Genomic DNA, 25,589 nt, shown 5'->3' on the forward strand with positions numbered 1-25,589 from the left:
ACTGACCATTCGAGCACTAGGGCACTGTCCGAAGGCCTGGGGTCAGTAGGGGGCCCCATGAGATGCCCCTGGTACCTTTCATTAGCTTTTTCATAGGCTTTTTGGGTATGGGCAAGGACACAGGGGCCCCATGATCCCCTATTGCCCGGGGGACCCATGAGTTGTCAGTCCGCCCCTGCTGCTGACTGATCCTCCTTAACCCCTTGACGCCGACGGCACACAAATATGCGGCCTTACGGAACTGGGCTTTTTTCCGTGGGGCCGCATATTTGCGTACCTGTCTTTGTGCTGGGAGCGCGCCACTCAGCGCACTCCCAGCACAGAGACCGCGGTGTCACTGAGAGCCCCAGGTCCCGTTCTAACGATCGGGACCTGGGACTCCCAATTCCGGGTTACGTGATCGCTGTGATAGCCTCTGATTGGCTATCACAGTGATCAGTCACTGTGCAGCCTGGCCCCCTTCTTTTTTCTCTCTCTATGAATGGAGAAGAGAGATACATTGTATCTCTCTAACTCCTGACATAGAGAGATAAAAAAAATGTTTGTAAAAAAAAAAAAAAGAAGAAAAATAAATAAATAGTAAAAAATAAAAGAAAAAAATAAAGAAAAATACCTAGATCAAGGTTTGATCTAGTACAGTACCAGGGTTAGTGTTTGGGTCAAAGCTCAAGGTCAAAGGTCAGGATTTAAAAAAAAATTAGTATCAGTGTCAGCTAGCGTTAATGTCAGTGTCAGTGTGTTTTAGGCAAAAAAAAAAAAAAAAAGACAAAAACAAAATGCGCACTATTGTTTCTGGGCTGTACTACAGGTACAAACAACAAATAACATACGCATATATGGTATTGCTGCGATCGCCAAGAGCTGGAGAATTTATTTTGGGTTGTTCTTTGGTGGTAGGTTATGGTCGTAACAAGAAACACACAGCTAAATAAAAAAAAAATTTTTTTTTTACTATTTTGGGCCAGTTTTCCTTTGATAATAAAAAAAAAATTAGGAGCTATCCATTACCATTTACCACCAAATGAAAGCCCAATTTGTCCTGAAAAAAACAAGGTATAATCCACCTGTCACATGTCAACGTTGCAGAATTGTGCTTGGGCATTTAGATTTGTTTTACCCTTAGGCGTGAAGGGGTTAAATACTGGTTGTCTGGCTGTCATGCTGATCCAGTGGCTTCAATACTTTCCCAACCTCTGACTCATAAATCCAATCCAGATTTTATTTTTTTTTTATACTTCTTCATATTTGTTATGGGCCAGTGACTCAAAGTATTGAGGCCACACAAAATCAAAAAGGCTAGCATTTTTCAGAAGGTTGTCACTAAGAGGAACCTACCTATCCTCTGGGCAGAAGTTTTCTTTAAAGCATTCCTAGGTAATTGGGTATTAGAAACTGTCTAACAAACTTACTGTGGCTCCCTTTTCTTTCCACTCTGCTTGAATAAGAAGTTTACCCAGCCAGCATGGCTTTCTGAGGGTGTCATATGAAATAATGATTCTTTGAGTAATGCATAATGAGATGAATTAAGGACTACTCAATCTTATTTTACTTTACATACTACTGTCCCTGATGTGGAGAAAAGGATGGATGGCTTTAATAATCAGGACAAGTCAAAAGTTTCTAGTTCATTTTCTAGAGCAGGGTTGGATACCTTTGGGACCTTACTGGGCCTCAATTGAAGAAGAAGAGGAATTGTCTTGGGCCACACACAAAATATACTAACAATATACACTAATGAGCAGATTTGATGGACCACTCAGTCTTTTTCTGCCTTCACTTTTCTATGTTTCCTCGAAGAAAATCTCATGAGCAGAAAAATGTTGGGGCACATCACAAGTTAAAGTAATCATAAAGGTTCAGTATTTTTTTTTTTTTCAACAAACATGTCATACAATTGTTTTGCACAGAGCAGCCCCGATCCTTTTCTCCTTTCCTTCTCAGGTGCTCTGCTGCACTCCTGGTTCCTCCCCTTTGACCAGTGCCACCAATAGCAAGCCACTTGCTCTAGGGCACTTGTGAATGCTCTCTCCTGAGCCCCACTCTCTCCTCATTGGCTGTGATTAATAACCGTGGAAGCCAATGACTCCTGCTTCTTTGTTTCAGCCAAAAGAGAGAGAGAGTATAAGAGGGGGGGGGCTGAGGGGGGGGGGCTGCACACTGAAGGTTTTTTAACTATTATGCATAAAGTGTAATATTTGTAATTAAAAAGTAGGAGAGGGCAGCAAAACAGGTGATATGCGACGCAGCTTATGATAAACGAGCACATCAGTATCTGGTTCAATGGATGTAGTAGCAATTCTCAAGATGTTTATCAGATACTTTAGTTCTAATTCTGCCCCTCATGTGCTTCATCCTTGAAAGTAGTTGCTCACAAATGTAGGTGTTCGCCAAATGTAAAATGCATTTTTACCCAAAAAATATAATCAACATTTTTAAGCGAGTTCACAATTTTGTGTTGGCCTGCATTCATACCCACCTTAGGCCACATGGCCCAAAGGCCGCAGGTTGGTCTAGAGCAATATGTTCCAGTAGCACAGCAGAGGAAGCCATCACCAATATGACTAGAACACAGATTTATCACAGTCTACCATTACCAAGCTCCTTGTTTTAAATAAAGACCACCTTTTGAATAACAATTCCCCCTTCTATCTGCTTAGCCCCCTCAGTGCTCACTGGAGTGTTGGGCTGTGGAGGGGGAGGGAATAGCTGGTTCAGGCTCTCAGCATTTTGCTGACAGTCTGAGCCAGGTGCCACTTCAGACAGTGGGGTGGATCCCGACTTTGAAGTCGGGATCTTTCCCCAGCCAGGACTGGCTGAGTGCCATCAGCCGACAGTGGACTTCGTTCTGCACTCCTGTCATCCGTTTTCAGCGGACTGAACTACACCTCCTGTGATCCACAGGAGAAGTACAGCCAAAAAAGCTTTGGCTGTACTTCTCCTTTAAATTTGACATTTTACATAGGTGCCTAGGAGAGCACAGCTTTACTGTTCAGAGAGTCTAAGCTTACCACGATTTTGATACTGCAAAAGATGCCTGCAATGGTAGAGAAGACACACTCTGGTGTCACATCTTTAGTGCCCACCCACAAGGATCTGCAGAAGAGCTGCACAGGCACTGCAGCACTGAACTGTAAAAGGGGGTGATAATAACTATACTCTGAGAGGGATGAGAGTTCCAATGGTCCAGTAAGGCGAGCTTCCAATCCAAAGCGAAGATATGGTACCAAAAGGTGCTTTTCTACAGGTGAATGTATGGACTTGGTTACCCCTAAATAATAGAAACTGATCTTTTATGCTCAAGGATTCTAAAAAAATTTGGCCAAGACAGATGTTTCCTTTATAAACTTGAGAATAATCAGTAAGTCTTCAAACCTGTACTCCCAGCTCTACTTATGGGTTATCAAAATAGTTGGCAACAGCAAAAATTCAAAGCCAAGTGCTAATACTGGAATCCTGGCTCACGTTCAGGACACACTGTTATTAGCAAAATGTTCATCTTTCTGGGTGGTTACATAAAGAGTAATAAGAAGGCAGCAATACTTACCCTAAGGCTTCATGCACATGGCTGCAAGAAGGCGAACAGCGTGTATGAAGTTTACATAGCTGGTGTAGACTGCCTGCATCTAGGGTTGCACACCTGTGCATGAGTTTATGCATTCATACAGCCATTCATTGCAATAAGAAGCTGTACACTGTACCTGTGGTTTCCTTATACCAGCTATTTATGCTCCACGTGCGCTGTATGCTCGCTTGTCGCCATGTGCATGAAGCCCAAGTGTGGATGACACGGCCCAAATGTGAAACTCTGGACTCTCACTTACATGACCTCTACTAAAGAGAAGGATCACAGTCCAAATTGGAAGATCCTCTTCTTCAGCAGTGATTACGTGGCCCTTCCAATTGTGTCTAGCCTAAGGCAAATTTTCTCCAAGAGAGTTTGTTAATGCTTTCTGACAATCTTTATCTATCACATCAAAATTGTTTGCATTGCTTTATGATGACATATGAGCATAGGCTCACTCTAATAATTCAAGTATAAGCTATGTAGCCACATTCCATGAGTTACCTTTAGTTGAATCTTGAAGCACCAAGTTCTCCAGAGAAAGCCAATCTGTATTGAGCCTCTTCACCAGTTTGTAGGCATTCACAGGATGAGCAAGAAATCCCTCTGGATCAAGCGACGATTTACTTGTCAAATCTTCTATTTGGGAAGCCCAGCTGTAAACACCAAACATTGAAAACATAAATTAAAGCGTCATTCTGTTTATATGCAATGTTTGGGTGATTTGAACCACTCATTATGCTCAATTCACAAAGCTGCTTCTAATTTCTTGTTACCATACCTCTAAAGCTGGCCTTAGATGGGAAAAAAAAAAAAGGAAGAACTATTTCCCCCATCCACACAATTGAGATGGATAGGGGAATCCCCCACTGCACTACTGTATCCTAGCAGTGGGACGACTCCGCTGCCAGAACACACTGATCAGCACTGCAGCTCATTGGCTGCAAGCACTGCTTGAGCAAAAAAAATACAGACAGTCCCGTTTGGAAGGAGTTGAGCATTAGATAAACTCCTCCCAGATAGGAAGAGCCTTACAGGGATCAAAATTTAGTCACTTCCTGCTGAACCAGCAAAATATCAATCCTTGTATGACCAGTTTTAAAGCATAACATTATCACTACAGTGGTGGACTGGCCCTCAGCATAATGTGCAAGTATACACAGCATGACTGCACATTATGGAAGACCTACCTTTCAGTATGTCCTTTCCTTCATTAAAGTGATATTAAAGGTTGAAATTGAAAAAAAAAAAAAAAATTTTATGCTTACCTGCTCTGTGCAATGGTTTTGCATAGAGCAGCCCTGATCCTCCTTTTCTTGGGTCCTCTACCGATGCTCCTGGCTCCTCCTCTTCTCTGAGTGTCCCCAGAGCAAGCCTCTCTTGTGCATGCTCATTCCTGAGCCCCGCGCTCTGTACATCCATAAGACACACAGATTGGGTCTCAGCCCCACCTCTGCTCCCTCCTCACTGGCTGTTATTGACACCGGCGGTCTCTCAGCAAATAAGAAGGCAGAGACCCAGGAGAGTAACAGCTCTCGTGCACATCGCTGGATCCTGCTTAGGCAAGTATTGGGGGGGGGGGGGGCTGTGGTTGGAGCTACATAAGGAAGGTGTTTTACCTTCATGCATAAAGGTAAAAAAACCTTAAACATTTAGACCCACTTTATTGCCACTGAAATCTACAGCAAGCGATGCTGAACCTTATGTACTGAAGTTAGTGTCCTGACATCTGGCTCCATCTTACAAGTGCTGAGAATGAAATAAGAGCATACACTGCACCATATATCCTCTGCTGATACTCTGCGCTGAATAAAAACTGACTGGAGATAGAGGAAGACGCTTTCTGGCAGAAGAGACTTTGCCAATTTTTTGGTTATTTTTGGAGTGTGGTTCTACTTTGAGGCTCAATTTATAAACATAGATTCCATGGTTTATTTAGTCTCTGCTAGTGGCATTTAACGACTATTAATGCTACCAACATGCAGACCAAGTAAATGTTCTTGTACATCCTGCTACCTGCTGTCAAGTAGTTCATGGATACCCACAAGTAGCCAAACCAGTGCTAATAGTGTGAAAGTCACCGGAGGACAAGGCATGGCATGCTAAAAAGCAACTTATACTGAGGACCTGACTCAAAGAAGTCACTTACTGCAGTTTCTATGTCCACAATTTTACCATGGAGAGGTTGTACTATCTTATAAAACAACCCAGATGTATGGGCCACAAAATCTATGCACAGATGAAAATTACAGTTCTGGAACTAAAAACAGAAGCATGATTCACAGGGATCAAATCCAACAAAAACACATGCAAGGCATAATCCAAATGATGGGGGTTATAAAGAGCTGCCATTATTCCCAAACACTGAAACGGCTTTCTGGTAATCAGCAGGAAAAGTTCAGTTACTGATGCACAGCATGTACCATCTTTCTTGGTCTCAGCTGGTTTAAAATGGTAAAATTTCTTTTTCTTGTATCTTTATCCTAAAATCAGCAAAATGCAAACACCAGTGCACAATATGGCACTTGATGACAGGTGCTCTTTAAAAGCAGATGAAACAATATCAGCACAGCTAGCAGAATGATTATGGCTAGAATAATAATGGGGTTCTTTTACCTTCTGATTTTTTCCAGTCGTCCTTCTTCCTCTCTAATGTACTCTTTCAGAGACTGTACAAGATCTCTTTCTTTGTATATCAAGTCTGTCATTTGACCTGAAGAAAAAACAAAAAAACATTGCATTTTCTTTCTATAATTTAGACAAGAAGAATCAAGTAGTTACATTGAATTTAAAATTAAACTCTAGAAAAAATTCTAAACGTACAAATGAAATTTCCTACATGGAAACGGTTTTACCTTGCAAACCATATGTAATTCTGTCCATACATGCTTAAGATATGCATATCCTTAACAGACAACAAATCCAGGTTGGTACCCTCAGTTTTCTTTTCTGCAGTTCACCACTGCAACATGGACATTTCCCTGCTCCTATCCTGCGATCAGACAACATGGAAGCAGCACACAGATGAAGTTTTATCTTTCATCTCTCAATATGTTTCTTGTCATCACCAATGCATGCAGCACAGCCCATCTGGCACCTATGGCCAAATTTTGCAGCCCCTCCCTCCCTGTTCTACTGTACAAAGCATTACAATAGGCAAATATAAACACAGATCCAGGTATTTACATTAGCTTAATTTAAAACTACATGAAAGGTGGCCAAAGATGGATTGAAATTCAGCCAGTTCAGCAGGGATCGACCAAATTTGATCGATGCGTGACCACTGCAGTTGAACAGAAGTTGATCTACCAATCAACCTCTGGTTTTGCACAGAGCAGCCCCGATCCTCCTCTTCTCGAGTGCCTTGCCAGCGCTTCTGGCTCCTCCCTACTGCAGAGAAAGCTGCTTGCTATGGGGGCACTTGTATGGGCTCACTCCTGAGCCGGCTGTGTGTGTCCCTTTACACACGTGGCTCAGCCCTACTCCCTCTTCACTATGTGTGATTGATAGCAGCAGGAGCTGATAACTCCCACTGCTGTCTCCAAGCCTATGGGGGGGGGGGTAATCCCAAAATAGTTGCTGCTCTTATGCACAGTGCTATATCAAGATCAGACTCAGATAAGTATGGGGGGGGGGCTGCACTCAGGTTTTTAGCCTTAATGCATGGAATGCATTGTGGTAAAAAAAACCTTAAGCCTTTAGAACCACTTGACTCCCTGGCCAATTCTGTCATACATGTAAAAATCTGCATTTTTTTTGCTAGAATCTTACGGTACTTAGAACCTCCCCCGCCCTATATATATATGTACAGCGGGTAAAATAAGTATTGAACACAACACCATTTTTCTAGGTAAATACATTTCGATAGGTGCTATTGAAATGAAAGGTAAGGTAACAACCCACGCAATGCATACATACAAAGAAACCAAAACAAATAAATTCAAAAATTACGTTATGTGTAATAAAATGGAATGAGAAAGAGAAAAAAAAGTATTGAACACGCCAACTGAAATGTATTTAATACTTCATTCAAAATCCTTTGTTGGTAATGACAGCTTCAAGATGCCTCCTGTATGGAGAAACTAGTCGCATGCATTGCTCAGGTGTGGTTTTGGCCCATTCTTCCACACATTCTTCAAATCCTTGAAGGTTCCGTGGGCCTCTTCTATGAACTCCGATCTTTAGTTCTTTCCATAGATTTTCTATTGGATTCAAGTCAGGTGATTGGCTGGTCCATTCTAGCAGCTTTATTTTCTCTCTCTCTTTCTTTGAAACCAATTGAGAGTTTCCCTGCTTTGTGTTTGGGATCATTGTCTTGCTGAAATGTCCACCCTCATTTCATCTTCATCATCCTGGTAGATGGCAGCAGATTGTTATCAAAAATATCTTGGTACATTTTTCCATTTATCTTCCTTCAAAGATATGAAGTTTGCCAGTACTGCATGCTGAAAAACAGCCCCGCACCATGATTCCCACCTCCAAACTTCACTGTTGGTATGGTGTTTTTGGGGTGATGTGCAGTGCCATTTGACCTCCAAACATGGTGAATATTATGGCATCCAAAGAGTTCAATTTTGATCTCATCTGACCAGACTATATTCCCCCAGTATTTCACAGGCTTGTCTAAATGTTGTGCAGCAAACTTTAAACAAGCTTCAACATGCTTTCTCTTCAGCAACAAAGTCTTGCATGGTGAGCGTGCATATGGGTCATGGCAGTTAAGTGCATTACTTACTGTTTTTTTTTTTTTAATTGTACCTAATAATTCCAGGTCTTTTTAAAGCTCTCCACAAGTGGTCCTTGGCTCTTGGACAACTCTTCTGATAATTCTTTTCACTCCTCTATCAGAAATATTGTAAGGAGCACCTGGTCGTAGCCAGTTTATGGTGAAGTTATGTTCTTTCCACTTTCAGATTATGGCCCCAACAGTGCTCACTGGAACATTCAGAAGTATAGAAATCCTTCTGTAACCAATACCATCAGTATGTTTTGCAACAATAAGGTTGCAAAGGTCTTGAGAGAGCTGTTTGTTACCCATCATGAGATGTTTCTTGAGTGACACCTTGGTAATGAGACATTTTTAAAGGCCATCAGTTGAGACTGAACCAGCTGATATTAATTTTCACTGACAAGGAACAGGATTACTTACTAATTATTGATAGATTTCAGCTAGTGTCTTGGCTTTCCATGCCTTTTTGCACCTCCCTTTCTTCATGTGTTCAATAGTTTTGCCCTGTGTCATTCCATTTTATTACACATACCTTAATTTATGAACTTATTTGTTTTGGTTTCTTTCTATATATGGATTTCATGGGTTTTTAGGTTTTTTTAATTTCATGTCAGTAGCACTTTTACAAATATATTTACCTAGAAAAATGGTGATAGGTCTAATAGTTATATTATCTGATGTATGTATGTATGTATGTATGTATGTATGTATGTATGTATGTATGTATGTACACACTATATATATATATATATATATATATATATATATATATATATATATATATATATATATATATATATATATATATATATATATATATATATATATATATACACACATATACATACACACACACACCATATTGCCAAAAGTATTGGGACACCCCTCCAAATCACTGGATTCAGGTGTTCCAATCACCTCCATGGCCACAGGTGTATAAAATCCAGCACTTAGGCATGCAGACTGCTTCTACAAACATTTGTGAAAGAATGGGTCGCTCTCAGGAGCTCACTGAATTCAAGCGTGGTACCACTATAGGTTGCAACCTGTGCAACAAGTCCATCTGTGAAATTTCCTTGCTACTAAATATTCCATGGTCAGCTGTTAGTGGTATTATAAAAAAGTGGAAGCAACTGGGAACAACAGCAACTTGGCCATGAAGTGGTAGGACATATAAAATGACAGAGTGGGGTCAGTGCATGCTGAAGCGCACAATGCGCAGAAGTCGCCAGCTGTCTGCAGAGTCAATAGCTAAAGACCTCTAAACTTTGTGTGGTCTTCAGGATTAGCACAACAGTGCATCCAAGATTTACATCACCAAGTGTAATGCAGTGTCGATGCAGTGGTGTAAAGCACACTGCCACTGGACTCTAGAACAGTGAAGACATGTTCTCTGGAGTAACCAATCATGCTTCATTTTCTGGCAATCCAATGGACATGTGTGGGTTTGGCAGTTGCCAGGAGAACGGTACTTGCCTGACTGCATAGTGTAAAGTTTGGGGGGGGGGGGGGGGGGATTATGGTGTGGGGTTGTTTTTCAGGGGTTGGGCTTGGCACCCAAGTCCCATTGAAGGGAAAACTTAAGGCGTCAGCATACCAAGTCATTTTGGACAAATTTGTGGGAACAGTTTGGGGAGGGTCCCTTCCTGTTCCAACATAACTGCACACCAATGCACAAAGAAAGGTCCATAAAGACATGGATGAGTGAGTTTGGGGTGGAAGAACTTCACTGGCCTGAACCTCAACCCAACAAAACACCTTTGGGCTGAATTAGAGCAGAGACTGCGAGCCAGGCCTTCTCATCCGACATCAGCACCTGACCTCACATATACACTTCTGGAAGAATGGTCAAACATTCCCATAGACACACTCCTAAACCTTGTGGACAGCCTTCCCAGAAGAGTTGAAACTGTTGTAGCTGCAAAGGGTGGGCCGACTCAATATTGAACCCTACGGATTAAGACTGGGATGCAAATAAAGTTCACGTGCGTGTGAAGGCAGGTGTCCCACTACACACGCATATACATATAATACTCAATTGTTTGGTAAAATATAAAAGATGATGTTACCCTGAGTAAATAGATATGGAGAGATCCAGGATTCAGCCGTCTGTAAAGTTAATCCAGCAGCTTCATAGCCAATAGGATTACTTTTATATTTAAGGGAATTGCGGGCCCTAAAAAATGCAGTGACCGAGATATCACCCTTCCAGTCCAGCAATGTATGGGTTGGTCACTGGTAGTAAAGCACATTACAAAAATAAACAAATTGGTCCCCTTGCATACTCATGTCATAATATGATAGTATGCACCACATACTAGCATATTATGACAGACTTGCCTAAAACACAGATCTCTCCAGTGGCACACTGTCACTGCTGACAGGGATTCCATCTTCATCCAGTCTTCCATCCAGGATCGTGGGCTCCTGTTTCAATGGCCAACCTGTAATGATGTCACGGCACGTGAGTCACGGTGGTAGCACAGCTCTCTCAATGGACGGCATGACATCACCGGCTACTACACATAAAAATATCTCATAAATGGTGAAAGTTTAGGAGATATTCACTGTGTCTATAGGCAATCATTATTCTAGGCTTACCTGTACATACAAGATACAAAGCAGAGTTTACTACCTCTTTAAAGCTAACCATGCATTCCAAAACAGTGCCAAAGCACCACAACAGACAATGAAACTAGAAAACACACCTGAGCTGACCTGATTTTTGTTGACTCAATGCATCTGTGCGTTGTGGTTCGCTGCAATGAAGGTGCACTGCTTAGTGTTTTGGGGTGCCGTTCAAAATAAGTGCATGTTTAGTTGCCATGCACTGCGATAAGACATAATACCACAACACTTATATGTGAACCTGGCCTGAGAGCCAAGGGTCAAAGATCACATAAGGTTTGACAGTTGTTATCCTGTCAACTGCCTAACCCACACATGGTATCCAAACTCCCAACAGACTACATAAGAGTGGCAAATACCAGAGCCTAATACCTACATTAAAAAGCTAGGTCTGTTTATATGGCTGTCCCAACCCCCTTCTAAATGCTGCATCAAAAAATACAAATATAGAAAATAAAGCAGGAATAGAAAAAAAAATATTTGGGAGAAAAAAAATACATTCCTCTAGGCAAGGTTAATGTTGGTGGGTCTTCTTTCACATTCCTGGGTGCTCCTGTACAGTGCTGTAGTGTCTTCTTGCAAGGATTGGGATCCTGATGGTCCCCATGACCCCCCCCCCAAAGTCAAATGTCATCAGCGGAACAAGGTAGTTTTTCTTGTATTTTTCATGCATTTTTTCAAAATGTATTTAAAGTGTTACTAAACCCAGGACCCTGCATTCACTATATCTGGTCTCGCACAGTAACTCACATAACTCCTCCTCCATACACATAACATGGAATTATTTTAGTACATAGAAATTCCTAAATACCTTTTCTCATCAGCTTGTAGGAGGAGTTTTCAATCTGCTCTAGGAGGATGCAGAACCCCTGACCTCTGTCTGGACAGTGCTTATTGGCCCTGTGCTGATCACACGCACCTTCCCAAAAAATAAAGAAAAACTCTCTAGCAATAAACACTACACTGAGCATATGTAGATTGCCTCCTAGGGCTTTGTACTCTCAGCAGATGGATTGAGGACAGTAAAAGAAGGAGAGGATAAGAGAAGACAGGATAAAACAGCCTTTTTCTACAATGAGGATTAACCCCTTAGGTTCCACAGTGAGCATAACAAGCATGTATTACTGCCAGGGGCGGACGGACCATTTGGAAACTTGGACACTGCCCGAGGGCCCAGGGTCAGTAGGGGGCCCCATGAGATGCCCCTGGTACCTTTTTCATAGGCTTTTTTGAGCTTGGGCAAGGACACAGGGGCCCCATGATCCCCTATTGCCCGAAGGCCCCATGAGTTGTCAGTTCGCCCCTGATTACTGCATATACAGACTGATTTTACTAATCTGGGTTTAGTAACACTTTAAATGCAGCATTTTGTTAACATGGGGCAGCCATTGCATATGTTTTATCATTGTAACGCATTTGTAAAAGATCATTTCTTATCCCTTTCCTTTGGGAATAGAGTTCTGTCAGGTTTTTGATGCTGGTTTTGTTGAGAAGACTAACCCTCAATTCTTGTCACAGTGCCTATGCTGCTGATTTTTCCTCACTTCCTCTTCTGGTCACAGAGGAACTATAACTTCCCTGCTATATTCAAAACAAATAAAAACAAAAGATTTAGCTGCATAAATACTTTATGGAAGCCCTATCACAATGTCCAAAGCCCATCCTCCTCTTCCATTACAGCCGCCATCAAAATACCCAGCTCTGGCTGGTGTCGGAGCTTAGAGGAGGCAATATCATTACTTTGCCATGTCACCTCGCTAGGCCTGAGTCTTACATCATGGGAGGAGGTCACATGCTCCATCATACTTGGAAGCACAATGTTATTTTAATGCCACAGAAGGAGCGGTTGAGGAGCTTTAGAGGGTTGTATTCGGTATTAAGGGAGTGGGCATTATAAAGACAATGTCATTTTGCCATGAATGAGCAAAGTGACAGGGGCTCTTCAGACCAACTTATCTGGCCTGGTTTCCCTCCCCATGATATTTATTTCTAACTGGTCTAGCCCTGGAGTATTTAGGAGAATTGTTTTCTCTCTTTATACATTTCAGTATAGAATGAGCTGATAACTGGCCTTGCAGGAACAAAGAGAGTTCTGATGACAGGATATTGTAAGAGGAACCCCTCTGCCCAAAACAGAATTATTATATCAAAATGAAATGCTGAGTCAAATATAGGGAAGTATGTGATTTTGCTTCTGCCACTGTGGCTTTATAGAAAATGATATGTTTTACTCAGATACATAAAGCTAATAAAAAGTTTACAATCTGTTTACAATCTGTCATACTATGATCTTTACATACAGACTTCAGTATTATAAAGAACACAGTGTACAGTATGTTTTCACAGGCGGGCCATCTCGATGGGTCTTGGGTTTGTGCGAACATCAACAGTTTCACATTAGTTTTAGATGCCTCCGAGATCATTCCGAAATAAAACTGGTACAATTTAACCTGCTGCTGACCTTCTGACGTGACCTGCTCCAAGCAGATTTTGCAATACCACAGAACAGTATAGGAATGCAAAACTCATTTGGAGCGCACTAAAGCTCATTGATACAGGCCCTAAAGCAGCTTTGTTGAACTCTTTAAAGTACTTTTCAATGCCAGTACAAAAAGTTAAACATAGCTTAACCACTTAGATATTGGGCACTCTCACCGCCTTCCTGCCCAGGTTAATTTTCAAGCTTTCAGCACTAACTTTGAATGACAATTGTGTGGTCATGCAACATTGTACCCAAATTAAATTTTTATCATTTTGTTCACACAAATAGAGCTTTTTGTGGTATTTAATCGTCACTGGCTTTTTTAATTTTTTTGCTAAATAAAAAAAAAAAAAACACACATTTTGTTTGTTTCTGTTATAAAATTATACAAATAATCTTCATAAATATAGGTCAAAATGCATACTTCTACATTTCTTTGGTAAAAATAACCCAAATCAGTGTATATTATTTAGTCTGTAGGAAAGTTATAGAGTTCACAAACTATGGAATATATCTGAAAATTGATCAATTTTGTTGTACTGACTCATTTCTTGAGGCCCAAAAATACCAGGACAGTACAAGTATCCCTTTTTCACTTTTTTTTTTAACATACTGTAACCAAATAGAGTGTTATCATAGTCACATTATACCCTGTTCCAAATTATTATGCAAATTCTATTTAAGTGTCACAAAGATGAAATATTTTGTTTTTCAGTTTAACTCATGGATGGCATTGTGTGTCAGGGCTCTTTTGATCACTGAAAACAATCTCGGACACCTGTGATAATTAGATTGGCAGGTGAGCCCAATTTAAGGAAAAACTACTAAAGGACGGTGTTCCACATTATTAAGCAGAGCACCATTTTCAAGCAATATGGGGAAGAAAAAGGATCTCTCTGCTGCCGAAAAGAGAGAAATAGTTCAATGCCTTGGACGAGGTATGAAAACATTAGATATTTCACGAAAACGTAAGTGTCATCATCGCACTATTAAGAGATTTGTGGCTGATTCAGAGCACAGATGGGTTCATGCAGATAAAGGCACATTGAGGAAGATTTCTGCCAGATCCATGCATCGGATCAAGAGAGCAGCTGCTAAAATACCATTACATAGCAGCAAACAGATATTTGAAGCTGCTGGTGCCTCTGGAGTCCCACGGATGTCAAGGTGTAGAGTCCTCCAGAGTCTTGCAACTGTGCATAAACCTTGTGATCGGCCACCACTAACCAATGCTCACAAGCAGAAACGGCTGCATTGGGCAGAAAAATACATGAAGACTAATTTTCAAACAGTCCTGTTCACTGATGAGTGCCGTGCAACCCTGGATGGTCCAGATGGATGGAGTAGTGGATGGTTGGACAGCCACCCTGTTCCAACAAGGTTGCGAAGTCAGCAAGGCGGTGGTGGAGTCATGTTTTAGGCCGGAATGATGGGAACAGAGCTGGTCGGCCCCGTTAGGGGTCCCGAAGGTGTAAACATGACCTCTGCAAAGTATGTGGAGTTTATGACTGACCACTTTCTTCCCTTGTACAGAAGGAAGAACTATGCTTTCCATAATAAAATCATCTTCATGCATGACAATGCACCACCTCATGCTGCAAAGAATACATCTGCATCAATGGCTGCTATGGGGATAAAAGGAGAGAAAGCCATGGTGTGGCCTCCATCCTCCCCTGACCTCAATCCTATTGAGAACCTTTGGAGCATCCTCAAGCAAAAGATCTATGAGGGTGGGAAGCAGTATACATCCAAACAGCAGCTCTGGGAGGCTATTCTGATATCTTGCAAACAAATTCAAGCAAAAACTGTCCAAAAACTCACAAGTTCAATGGATGCAAGACTTGTGAAGCTGCTATCAAATAAGGGGTCCTATGTTAAAATGTAACGTGACCTGTTAAAATGTTTTAAAAAGTTAAAATGTTGTTAAAAGTTTGATTGAAATAGCTTTTGATTTCAGTAAATATGCTGCAAACACAACAAATGACAATTTTCAGTTCTTTAAAACCTATAAAATGTTTTGAAACTTACTGTGCGTAATAATTTGGAATAGTGCATTGTAAGTTTTTTATGTTTAAAAAAATACTGTTATCATTAGGAAGTTTGTTCAATAAAATGTGAATTGTACTCTTAATAGTTGATAACATGAGAATTATGCTGACTGTTATTTACATCAATTATTTAGGTAAATGAGAAAAATATAATTTGCATAATAGTTTGGAACAGGGTGTATACTATTCAAGGGAGGGGATTAGGATATTTTCTTTTTCACATTATGATCACTTGTAACAGTGAATATTACTGTTATAAACAACCATTTTTTACTGAATTAAATTGATTCATTCAGTGTGTGTAGTTGTGATTAGCAGAGACTGGCCACAGCTAATCACATGGTACAGATGGGCTGTGATTGGTCCTCTTTTTATCATGTGATCACTGTGACCAATCACAGCAAGCAACACCAGTGCACAATGCATGGCATGAATGAAAGCCATCAATTGTGTACAATTGTCATGTTATTTGTTGTGATTGGTCACAGCAATCTCATGGTACTGGCAGCGGCCCGGTACAGTGATGTGTCATCAGCTGTGTTCAGTGGACACAGCGGGTAACACATCACGCCGCAGCGTGGCCCGTGGGACAGTGCTAGGCACATTCTGAGGAGGATGCCATATGATGTCCACCCAGAGCGGCGAATGTCACACCTGGCTGTCATTTGTCATTAGGTCAGGCAGGAAGCAGTTGAAAGAAGTATTGCCTGTCACTATAAACAAACTGCTAGCAAGCTTCAAGTGCTGCTGAAGCATACTGAAACTTACTAACAGCTTTTTTAACTGCTTCCCGACCGCCCTCTAGCATAAATACTGCTACAGGGCGGCACGGTTGCGCAAAATGCCGTTCATATACTAGCTGAGCTGAGCATCTCCATCGGGGAGGAGAACTGTTTGTAAACAAAACAGTTCTCTACACAGATTGTAAACTCCACGAGCAGGGCCCTCACATTCCTTCTGTACTGAAAGTATTGTAATTGTACTGTCTCCCTTATATTGTAAAGCGCTGCATAAACTGCTGACGCTATATAAACCCTGTATAATAATAATAAATAATAATAATACAGTCAGCTCGTGCGCACTGCTTTGGATGGCTGTGCACAGCACAGCCATCGAAAGTGGTGTGCTTACAGTGATGCACACGGACACAGACACAAGTAAAACAGCACACAGTTAACCCTTTGATCACCCCTCATGTTAACCCCTTCCTGCCCAGTGCCATTAGTACAGTGTCAGTGCTTTTTATTAGCCCTGATCACTGTATTGGAGTCACTGGAGTTGTCAGTGACACCAAGTCAGTTCCCCCCAGTGTCAGAATGCCCTCCACAGTCCCGCTATAAGTCGCTGATCGCCACCATTACTAATCAAAATAGAAAATCCCAGTATATATACTGCCATTTGTAAATGCTATAAATGTCACGTAAACCAATTAATTTACACATATTGGGATTTTTTTTTTAGCAAAGACATGTAGCAGAATACATTTCGGCCTAAATTTGACGAAATTTGATTTATTTTTTTACTGGACCTGTTTACTAGCAAAAAGTCAAAAATATTGTTTATTTTCTCAAAACTGTCTCTTTTTAAATTTTTTTCTTTTAGTGTAAAAAATAAAAACCACACAGGCGATCAAATACCACTGAAAGAAAGCTCAATTTGTGGGGAAAAAAAGGACATAAATTTAATTTGGGTACAACATTGCATGACCGTGCAATCATCAGTTAAAGTGACGCAGCGCAGTAACACAAAAAATGGCCTGGTCAGGAAGGGGGGTAAATACTCAGGAGGGTAAGTGGTTAAAGTGGGGTCAGTACTCTCTTTACTATATACACTCACCAGCCACCTTTTTAGGTACACTTGTTCAGTAACAGCAATTGCTAATCAGTCCCACTGCAGCAACTGCATTTAGGCAGCTAGACTTGGTGAAGATGACTTGAAGTTCAGACCAAGCATCAGAATAAGGAAGAAAGGGGATTTAAGTAACTTTGAACGTGGCATGGTGCCAGATGGACTAGTGTAAGTATTTCAAAAACTGCTGATCTACTGAGATTTTCACGCACTCTAGGGTTTACACAGAATGGTCCGAAAAAGAAAAGGTTCACCTTCAATATGCCATAACCCTTTTCAACAAGCTTGTGGAAAGCTTTGTAAAGTCTTTCTCAAAGTCTGCTGTACACCCTGTGCTTTTACAAGCTGAAAAGCTTATGTGAAGGGTCTACCATAGTCATACAGTAGGGCTTACTTGGTCAAAACGCAATCATTAAATTCCCAGTGTGGTCTTTAAATTGAGGCAAGAAACAAAAACACCTGAGAGAAACCTATGTAAGCAGAATATCGAAAAAAAACTCCATGCACACATGAACTACTAGATACTTTAAAGGGCTAGTCCACCCAAAATAAATACTTCTGTATTAATACTTCATCATTGTCAGATGCTGGAGAAGTAAGAACTCTATTGGTGTGATCTTTGTGTTTTAAATCCTGGGTCTTCACCTCCTCTGTGTCCACTATAAGCGAGTTCCCCTTCTCTATTTGAATTGTTCATTTGAAACCATTTTTTTTCTTTACTGTTGGGGCATGGAAGATTTCTAAAGAAGTTACCGTGTCCCATTTTCAATAGGTTTGATAACCATTGATGTAGAATACAACAGGTCATAGGCGAACTGAAGGGACCAGGTAAAAATGGAACAAAGCTGAGCATTATAGCAGAGAGATCTCATTGTTGGAGTATCCAGGACATGCAAAGTGCCAGAGAATAATGCAATCTACTAGGCTCCATCTATAAATAAAATATCAATGGAACTGGCTCATTAAAAGTGTTAAATACCACCTGGAGAAAAACAAATAAGAACGTTAGGAGTTGCTCATCACGTGTTCCTGGTGACTACCACTTACTGTGGTACATAAATAATGACTTACCAATAGATGTGAAAAACTCTGCTCGAACAAGCCATTGGCAGAAGAGATCAGCAAGAAGCAGACAGATGCCAAGGTACTTCATCTTTCCTTAGGAAAATTCAGTCAGTCTAAAAATTAAGCAAGTACAATAAATTACTCATACAATCCAGACATCAAAGACAAACCACTTAGATACACATACATATGGATACCTGATGATAGTGTATATAGACACGGATGTTTTACGCTAATTGGCTCCAGTGGTTAGTTTTATACTTTTAATAGACATCAGAGTTTGGCATTATACATTACTATTAGGAACATATGTCTTTCTATACTTTGAAAAGGAAATATGGGATCTAATGCAGCACTTATTGCATTATATCCTTTTTCTTTGTAGTCAATTCCAGAACATAACTCAGCCATTCATTCAATGGAATGTTTGCCTCCAAACCTTTTGTCTTATGCTTAGTTTAAAGAGGACATGCATGTACTTGTAGCATTTGCCCAAAAACACCCAAAGATGGTCGCAACAGGGGATAAAATAGAAAAGGTATGAATGAAAATAAGAAAGGAAGAGAAAGAAGAAAGGCAAGCATTATTTATACATTTTGTAGGTGGGTGCAAGCCATCTGTAAAATTGATGCTCTAGCAATAATAAACAGGTAAATCACACAAGTCACAAACATAGCAAGCTAGAAACCAAGCATAAAGCAAAAAATACATAACCAATGGTTACCTTCAGTATGAGCTACATGTCAGAACAGTCGGTATGTCAAGATGAATGGAAATGTTAAACTATTATGTAAAGCTCAAACCTTTTCTTAATATATTAGGGAAAGGTTCAAATCCTTGTCAAGTTTTCTTTCTGCTGTGTCCTATTGGAAAGATCCTATGTAAAAAGTTATCCGTATGCATTTAACATTTGTGCAAATGTTTATATGCGTGCAATGTAAATGGACCGATTAGCCACTATTCAAGACCCACATGTAAATATCAACAACTGATATTTACATATCCAACCTAATAAATCATTCATGTGGCAGCAGCGCGTGCACAGATTTTGAAAGACTGAAGGCCAAGGTCCTTCTTTGCTTGCATCTCCTCCACAGCATAAATGACTCCTTTAGTGGGAGATGTAAGCAGTAATAACATGTAATCACCAACGCTGCTGGCTATGCAATGCTGGCCCTGAGCAGCAGCCGCCAATAGAGTCTATGTCCACATGTAAATGTGAGCACAAGGGGGGGGGTCCAAGATGGCGATCGGAGCAGCTGCATAGTTGAGAACTCTGCCGCTTCAAAACCTCATCTGTTGCCATCCTGGGGGCAGCACTCTCATTACCTGTATCGGGGGCCCTGCTGACTGTGCCCGCTGCCTGAGGAGGGGGAGCAGTGTCAGTCTGACCCCCCTCCGAAGTACCCGAAATCCGCAGCCTATAGAAGCCTACGGCAACCTGTGTGGACCAGGACTAGACCCACCCAGGGTGCCGCAGCCCTGACTCCTGAGACACTGCACGGTAAGCCCACTGCCTGGGGCAAGATCTTAGAAGTCGCTTGACCCCCTTCTAAGCTCCGGAAGCCCACGGTCTGCTGAAGCCTACGTACCAGTGAAGACCGAGTGTCCATCCCGGGGTGGCACAGCTCCCACCACACCAGGGGACCTCCCGGAGATTGCTGCTGCCTGAGGGGGGGGAGAATCCGGGCTATTTACACTCCCCCCGAAACTCTGGTTACCTGCAATCTACTGCAGCCTGAATACTGTCGGCTACTACACCCTACCTGCTTCTCAACCGGGGCTAAGCTCCTACTGGAGCCTGCACACCCTCAGCCCCCACAGCAGCCATTGAGTGGATCAACAGGGGGGAACTGCTTGGCTCTGCATTGGAGCCTCGGTGCTATCCATCTCCTATGAGGCCTGGGCCTCCGGCCTTCGTGAAGATCATCAGTTGTGTCCAAGGCCCACACCTGGGGTGACAGCCACTTGTGAGTACCACAGGAAGAGTCGTTTGTCTCCTACATATGCACAGTTTAATTTACACTTATTCAGTCACCTGTGAAGGCCATGTGGGCCGAATTCCCGTATGGAGAGCCAATTATTATAGTAAGCACAACCTTCTGTCGGTGCGCATGAGGCCTGGGGATGACTAGAGACAAGCCTTTGGCCGCTGGCAGAAGATCCGAAACTACACAAACTGCTAAAACCAATCGGTCCACAGGGGCTAAAAGGGGTAACAACTATGGTCGCACCCACCTCACAAGAGCTCAACCCACCTGCCGCACCCGTGGACTTAAATTCTCTCATGACGGCTATTACCAATTGTCGAACGGTACTCACCATGGAACATCTTTAGACTGACATAGGGCTGTTCCGGAGAGATCTTGATGCATTCCGGAGTGACAGCGGTCGAGGAAAGGGTCAGTGACGCAGAAGACACCATCTGCAGCGACTTGGCTGAGATGCATACAATGCGGGTCAAAGTCAAATACATTGAGACCAGAGCAGAGGATGCGGAAACCGCAGTAGGTGCAATAACCTCCACGTGGTTGGTCTTCTGAAGGGGCAGAGGGTGAGGATCCGCCTCGATATACTGAGAACCTTCTCCGCTTCTTGTTGCCTCGAGCCACCTTCTCTAGCTTTTTTGTGGTCAAGAGGGCCCACCGGATGCCAGCAGCCCGGGGCCCACCTGGCTCACCGCCCTGCACCTTCATTTTTAAGCTGCTCAATTACCGTGATCGGGATCTGGCATTGAGAGCAGCCAGGGCCCATGGGGAACTGCGCTACGAAAATCATAAGCGGACATTGTTTCCCGATTACTTGGTAGAAACCCAATGGCAGCATCACTCCTTTGATGCAGTCAAGGCCCAACTGCGAGAAGAAGACCTTACCCTAGTCATGCTGTTCCCTGCTAAGCACAGATTTGAAGATGGAGAAACCACGTTTCTTTACTGTGCCTGAGGAGGTAACTTCATGGCTGGAAACCCTACCCGCTGATCTTGATTCCCCACTGGAAGATTGCTCCAGTCGATTCCAACTGTTGCCTTTGTTCCCAGTCCCTCCTCTGAATAGGGACTCCCATATTCTCTGTTTCTCAGTTATAATTTAGGCTAGTATCCTCTGCTATAGCCGAGTGACCTGCCACTTTTGATATGAGGCAGCATCTCTATGGCATGTGAGCTCTACAGACTTGCTTTATATACTCGCTCCATGGACATCCCTATGGCTTTTTGCCCGATTTTGTTCAGGGAAGTATGACTCTCCCGGTTTTGGGGGCGGGGGGTTCGTTTATGGTTCTTGGGAGTTTGTAGGTTTTTTTTCTATGTTGCATGCTATCTTAAGTGTTCCTGTTTTTGTATGGTATCAAGCTGATATACAGGTTTTTCTGCTGCATATCTTACATTTTCTTATCAGATCGGCATGAGTGGTAGTAAATCGGTTTTAGAACACCTATATCATGGCTCCCCCTGATCTGAACTATATCTCCTGGAATGTGCAGGGCTTCAACTTCCCTGTGAAGCATTCCTTGGTCTTCTAATTTCTCAAATCCTATAACCCACACATTTGTATTTTGCAAGAGACCCATCTGCTGGGCTATAGAGTACTAGGCAACGTATTCTTCATATGCCCGAGGAGTTAGCGTCCTTATTCATAATCACTGCCTTTCACTCTCCTCCATCTCAGGGTGGATCTCGAAGGCAAGCACGTTTTTATACATGCGACGATTAACTGTTTTGAAATGGTAATTGTTGGCCTTTATCTTCCGCCTCCTGCTTCTGTGTGCTCATTGGCTGCTTTGGCCCCGCTCTTGGCCTCATATCCCACATCCCATATTCTCCTTGCTGGCGATTTTAACCTCACTCCTGACCTTGGTGTTGACAAACTTTATCCTGAAGCCAGTGGTGAGTCAGATCTGACCAGGTGGGTGGGGCTTTACCAGTTCATGCACGTGTGGTGCTGGAAAAATCCTAAGACTAGGGCCTTTACCTGCCACTCGGCACCACATAGGACAATGTCTAGAATTGATCTTTTCTATGTTACACCTCCACTCTGAGCGAGGGTCCAAGAGATTTCAATCCTTCCTAGGGGAACATCTGACCACGCCCCACTTCTCCTCCGCTTGAGTATTTCAAATGCCCCTGGGGAAAAAAACTGCCATGACTAATGTTGCCTTTATACAGGCTGAGGATGGTTCCAGGATCCTTGATCCAGTCTTAATTAACCAGCGTTTTGCTGACTACTATGCAAATTTATATTCCTCTAAAGCTACCTGTACACCACAGGACCTGTGACACTCTCCAATCTGGCACAATAGCATTCCAATAGAATTTTTTAATACATATATTGAACAACTGCCCCCCCCCCCCGCTTCCAAACCCTTTTTAATGCTTTACTTGTGACGGGAACCTTGCCCTCGTCTATGCTCCAAGTGGTGGTTGTGGTGAGTTTAAAGCCTTGGAAGGATCCGTCACACTGTTCCTTTTACCGTCCAATTTCCTTGTTGAACACTGATGCGAAAATACTCTCTAAAGTGCTTGCTGGGAGGTTGTACTCGGTTATCTCTACGTTAGTACACAATGATCAAACGGCTTTATGCCAGGTAAAGGCACTGACATCAATATACAGAGACTATTCACCGATATCTCTATGGCTCGGGACAGCGACAACTCTGGTGTGGTGCTGTCCCTGGACGCTGAAAAGGCCTTCGATTTGGTCGAGTGGGAATATCTGTGGAAGGCTCTGAGATGCTTCAGATTTGGCCCCAATTTCATTTCATGGGTCAGGTGCCTGTACAGTGCCCCATACTAACAATAGCCTCTCTCCTCCTTTCACTTTCCACAGGGGCACTCGGCAGGGTTGCCCACTTTTGCCGGGCCTGTGTGCCCTGGCGATTGAGCCCTTGGCTTGCCTGATCCACTCTTCATGGACCTTGCGGGGGATTCCTGTGGGTGACTGGGAGGATAAGGTTTCCCTGTAATGCAGACGACACACTTTTTTATCTGAAGGACTGTGATTCATCTCTCAAAGCAGCACTTGACATTATCAATCTTTTTGGTCGTTACTCTGGAATAAATTGGAATAAAAAGTCAATTCTCTTTCCTCTTGCCCTGGGACTTTTGCTTGTCATTTAATTTGCCCCTATTGCATCAGTCTCCAAATTTTAAAACTTGGGTGTGATGGTTCAGCGTGACCTGACTAAATATCTTTCAGATAATCTTCATCCTCTTCTACAACTGCAGACTAAATGTAATGCCTGGTCTTCCATTCCTATCAGTACCATTGGCCGAGTAAATCTTTTAAAAAAAAAAAAAAAAAAAACGGTGGTCATGGAGGCGGCTGTATTGGGCTCTTATGCAGAACTTAGTAACCTGGTTTCTAGGGATCCAAAGTCCAACCCGGCCATCACTACTTCCATGCAGATGACCCTGAAGGTATGGAGACAGGCTAGGGTCCAGTATAGTGTAATCAACACCTACTCCCCTTACATGCTGCTCTGGGGTAACCCTACACTCCCCCATCTGCACACGATACTGGATCCTCTGGTGAGGGCTCGATACGGTATAAAAATTTTGAGACACATTATGCCTCGTGGTGTCTTGCTCTCCTTCAACGAACTCAAACACAACCATGGTTTACCCAACTGGATGTTTTTCCGGTTTCTTCAAATGCGACACGCTGTTGCCGCCCAATTCCCTTCTTCCCCTGTCATACAGACTGACCCTTTGGAAAGCTTGTTGATAGAGGAGGACTTTGCTAAGCCCTTATACTCTTTCCACTCCCTGCTATTACCCCTAACCACCCCTAGAATGCAGTCGCTGTACAGTAAATGGCACGCAGACCATCCATCCCTTATGGAGGATGATTGGGAGTATATTACACCCTGCAACGACTGGCTGTGATCTATCCTGGTAGGTTGGCAACATGTCCCTGTTGTGATGACAGTGGGTACGTTTAACCATATGTTTTGGGATTGTATGAAGCGATGTCCTTTTTGTACCGGGGTTTTAGACATGATTAATGCTGTTGGTAACCTATCTGTTCCCATGGATTAGCTGATAATGTTGCTTTACCTTACTGACCTCGTAGAGGCATCTAAGCATAGCAAACTGTTCGTCTTTTTCTCTATATTACGCTAGAAGATACATTTTGTTGAGATGGAAGCTGCCTACCCTGCCCATGGTCTCGGGTTGGAGGGCAGCAATCAATTGTGCGCTCCCTCTGTATAAACGTACATATATGAGTCGCAACTGTCCAGTTAAATTTGATCAAATCTGGGCTGGGTGGGTGGAGGCACAGGGCCTTTACGACATAAGATATCGTGTTTCCAGACCACTGTTGTGACAAATTTGCAATAACTAAACGATTCGTTACTAACTGTATTATCTACCTTTTCCCCCCTCCCCCTTTTTTTCCCCTTCCCTATCTTACTCTTCCCACTCCTATTTTCTCTTTCCATGTTTTTTTTTTAATTTTCTTCTCATCTTTTTTCTTTGGCGGGTTGTTAACATCTAGACCATAATATGTATGCGATAACGGAGTCTGCTCAGGTCAACAGGTTGATACTGTAGGATTCTCAGTTTTGGAACACTAGTGTATGCTGCTTATTTACTGTATACTAAATGCTTGATTGGTTTCATGTACCTTGGATTATTTATATTTTTTTTAACCATTTCAATAAACGCAACTGTTAAAAAAATGTTAGAACAAATGTTTACAAGCATGCAGCATATTATACAATCCAAATATGGACTGTAAACCCATATTTATTTGTTTTTAGCATTTTTTAAATAGGTTTTACGGTTCTCAAGTCCTTAAAGGGTAACTCCACTTTCATGGAAATAAATAAATAAATAAATAAAAATAATAGAGCGTATACAATTGCGACATTAACATTACCTATCCTTATGATCAGCAGCACTTTAATTTTCTGTGAAATGCAATATGGCTACCTGGAGGGGTTCTATACACAAAATGTGTACAGAGCGACCCCCAGCAACATTTACGGATTGTGTGATTAACTCACCGATTTTCTGCACTAAGATAAAAGTTAGATTTCAGCCATCCCCTGCAAAAAAATTCCAATTTTTGTTGAGTTACTCCTTAAGGGAAATCCCATCTAAAGGGATGCAGACCCTGCCACTTTCTTCATTAAAGCCTTGCAGGTGCAGCAGCTGTTTGATAATTAGGAACCACTCCCATTCATGTTGGACATGGACACAGACAAACATCCATCTCTTTCTTTAG

At 42.2% G+C, this 25,589-nt stretch overlaps 1 protein-coding gene across 5 annotated transcripts in view; it reads right to left on the reverse strand.

The window, feature by feature from the left end:
* Positions 1 to 25,589, reverse strand: part of P4HA2 (prolyl 4-hydroxylase subunit alpha 2) — a 157,652-nt gene that overhangs the window by 88,698 nt on the left and 43,365 nt on the right. For all 5 annotated transcript variants that reach the window (XM_089694059.1, XM_089694058.1, XM_089694061.1 and 2 more), the window contains exons 2-4: positions 18,369 to 18,475; positions 6,179 to 6,275; positions 4,067 to 4,218 (exon numbers count right to left, since the gene is read on the reverse strand). In XM_089694059.1, the coding sequence (XP_089550185.1) occupies positions 4,067 to 4,218; positions 6,179 to 6,275; positions 18,369 to 18,450 (331 nt within the window). In that variant the 5' untranslated portion in view covers positions 18,451 to 18,475. The remainder of the gene's footprint in view (positions 1 to 4,066; positions 4,219 to 6,178; positions 6,276 to 18,368; positions 18,476 to 25,589) is intronic.

Source organism: Staurois parvus, unplaced genomic scaffold (genome assembly GCF_062004578.1).
Source record: "Staurois parvus isolate SC_StPar_1 unplaced genomic scaffold, SC_StPar_1.0 ptg000648l, whole genome shotgun sequence".
Classification (NCBI taxonomy): Eukaryota; Metazoa; Chordata; class Amphibia; order Anura; family Ranidae; genus Staurois; species Staurois parvus.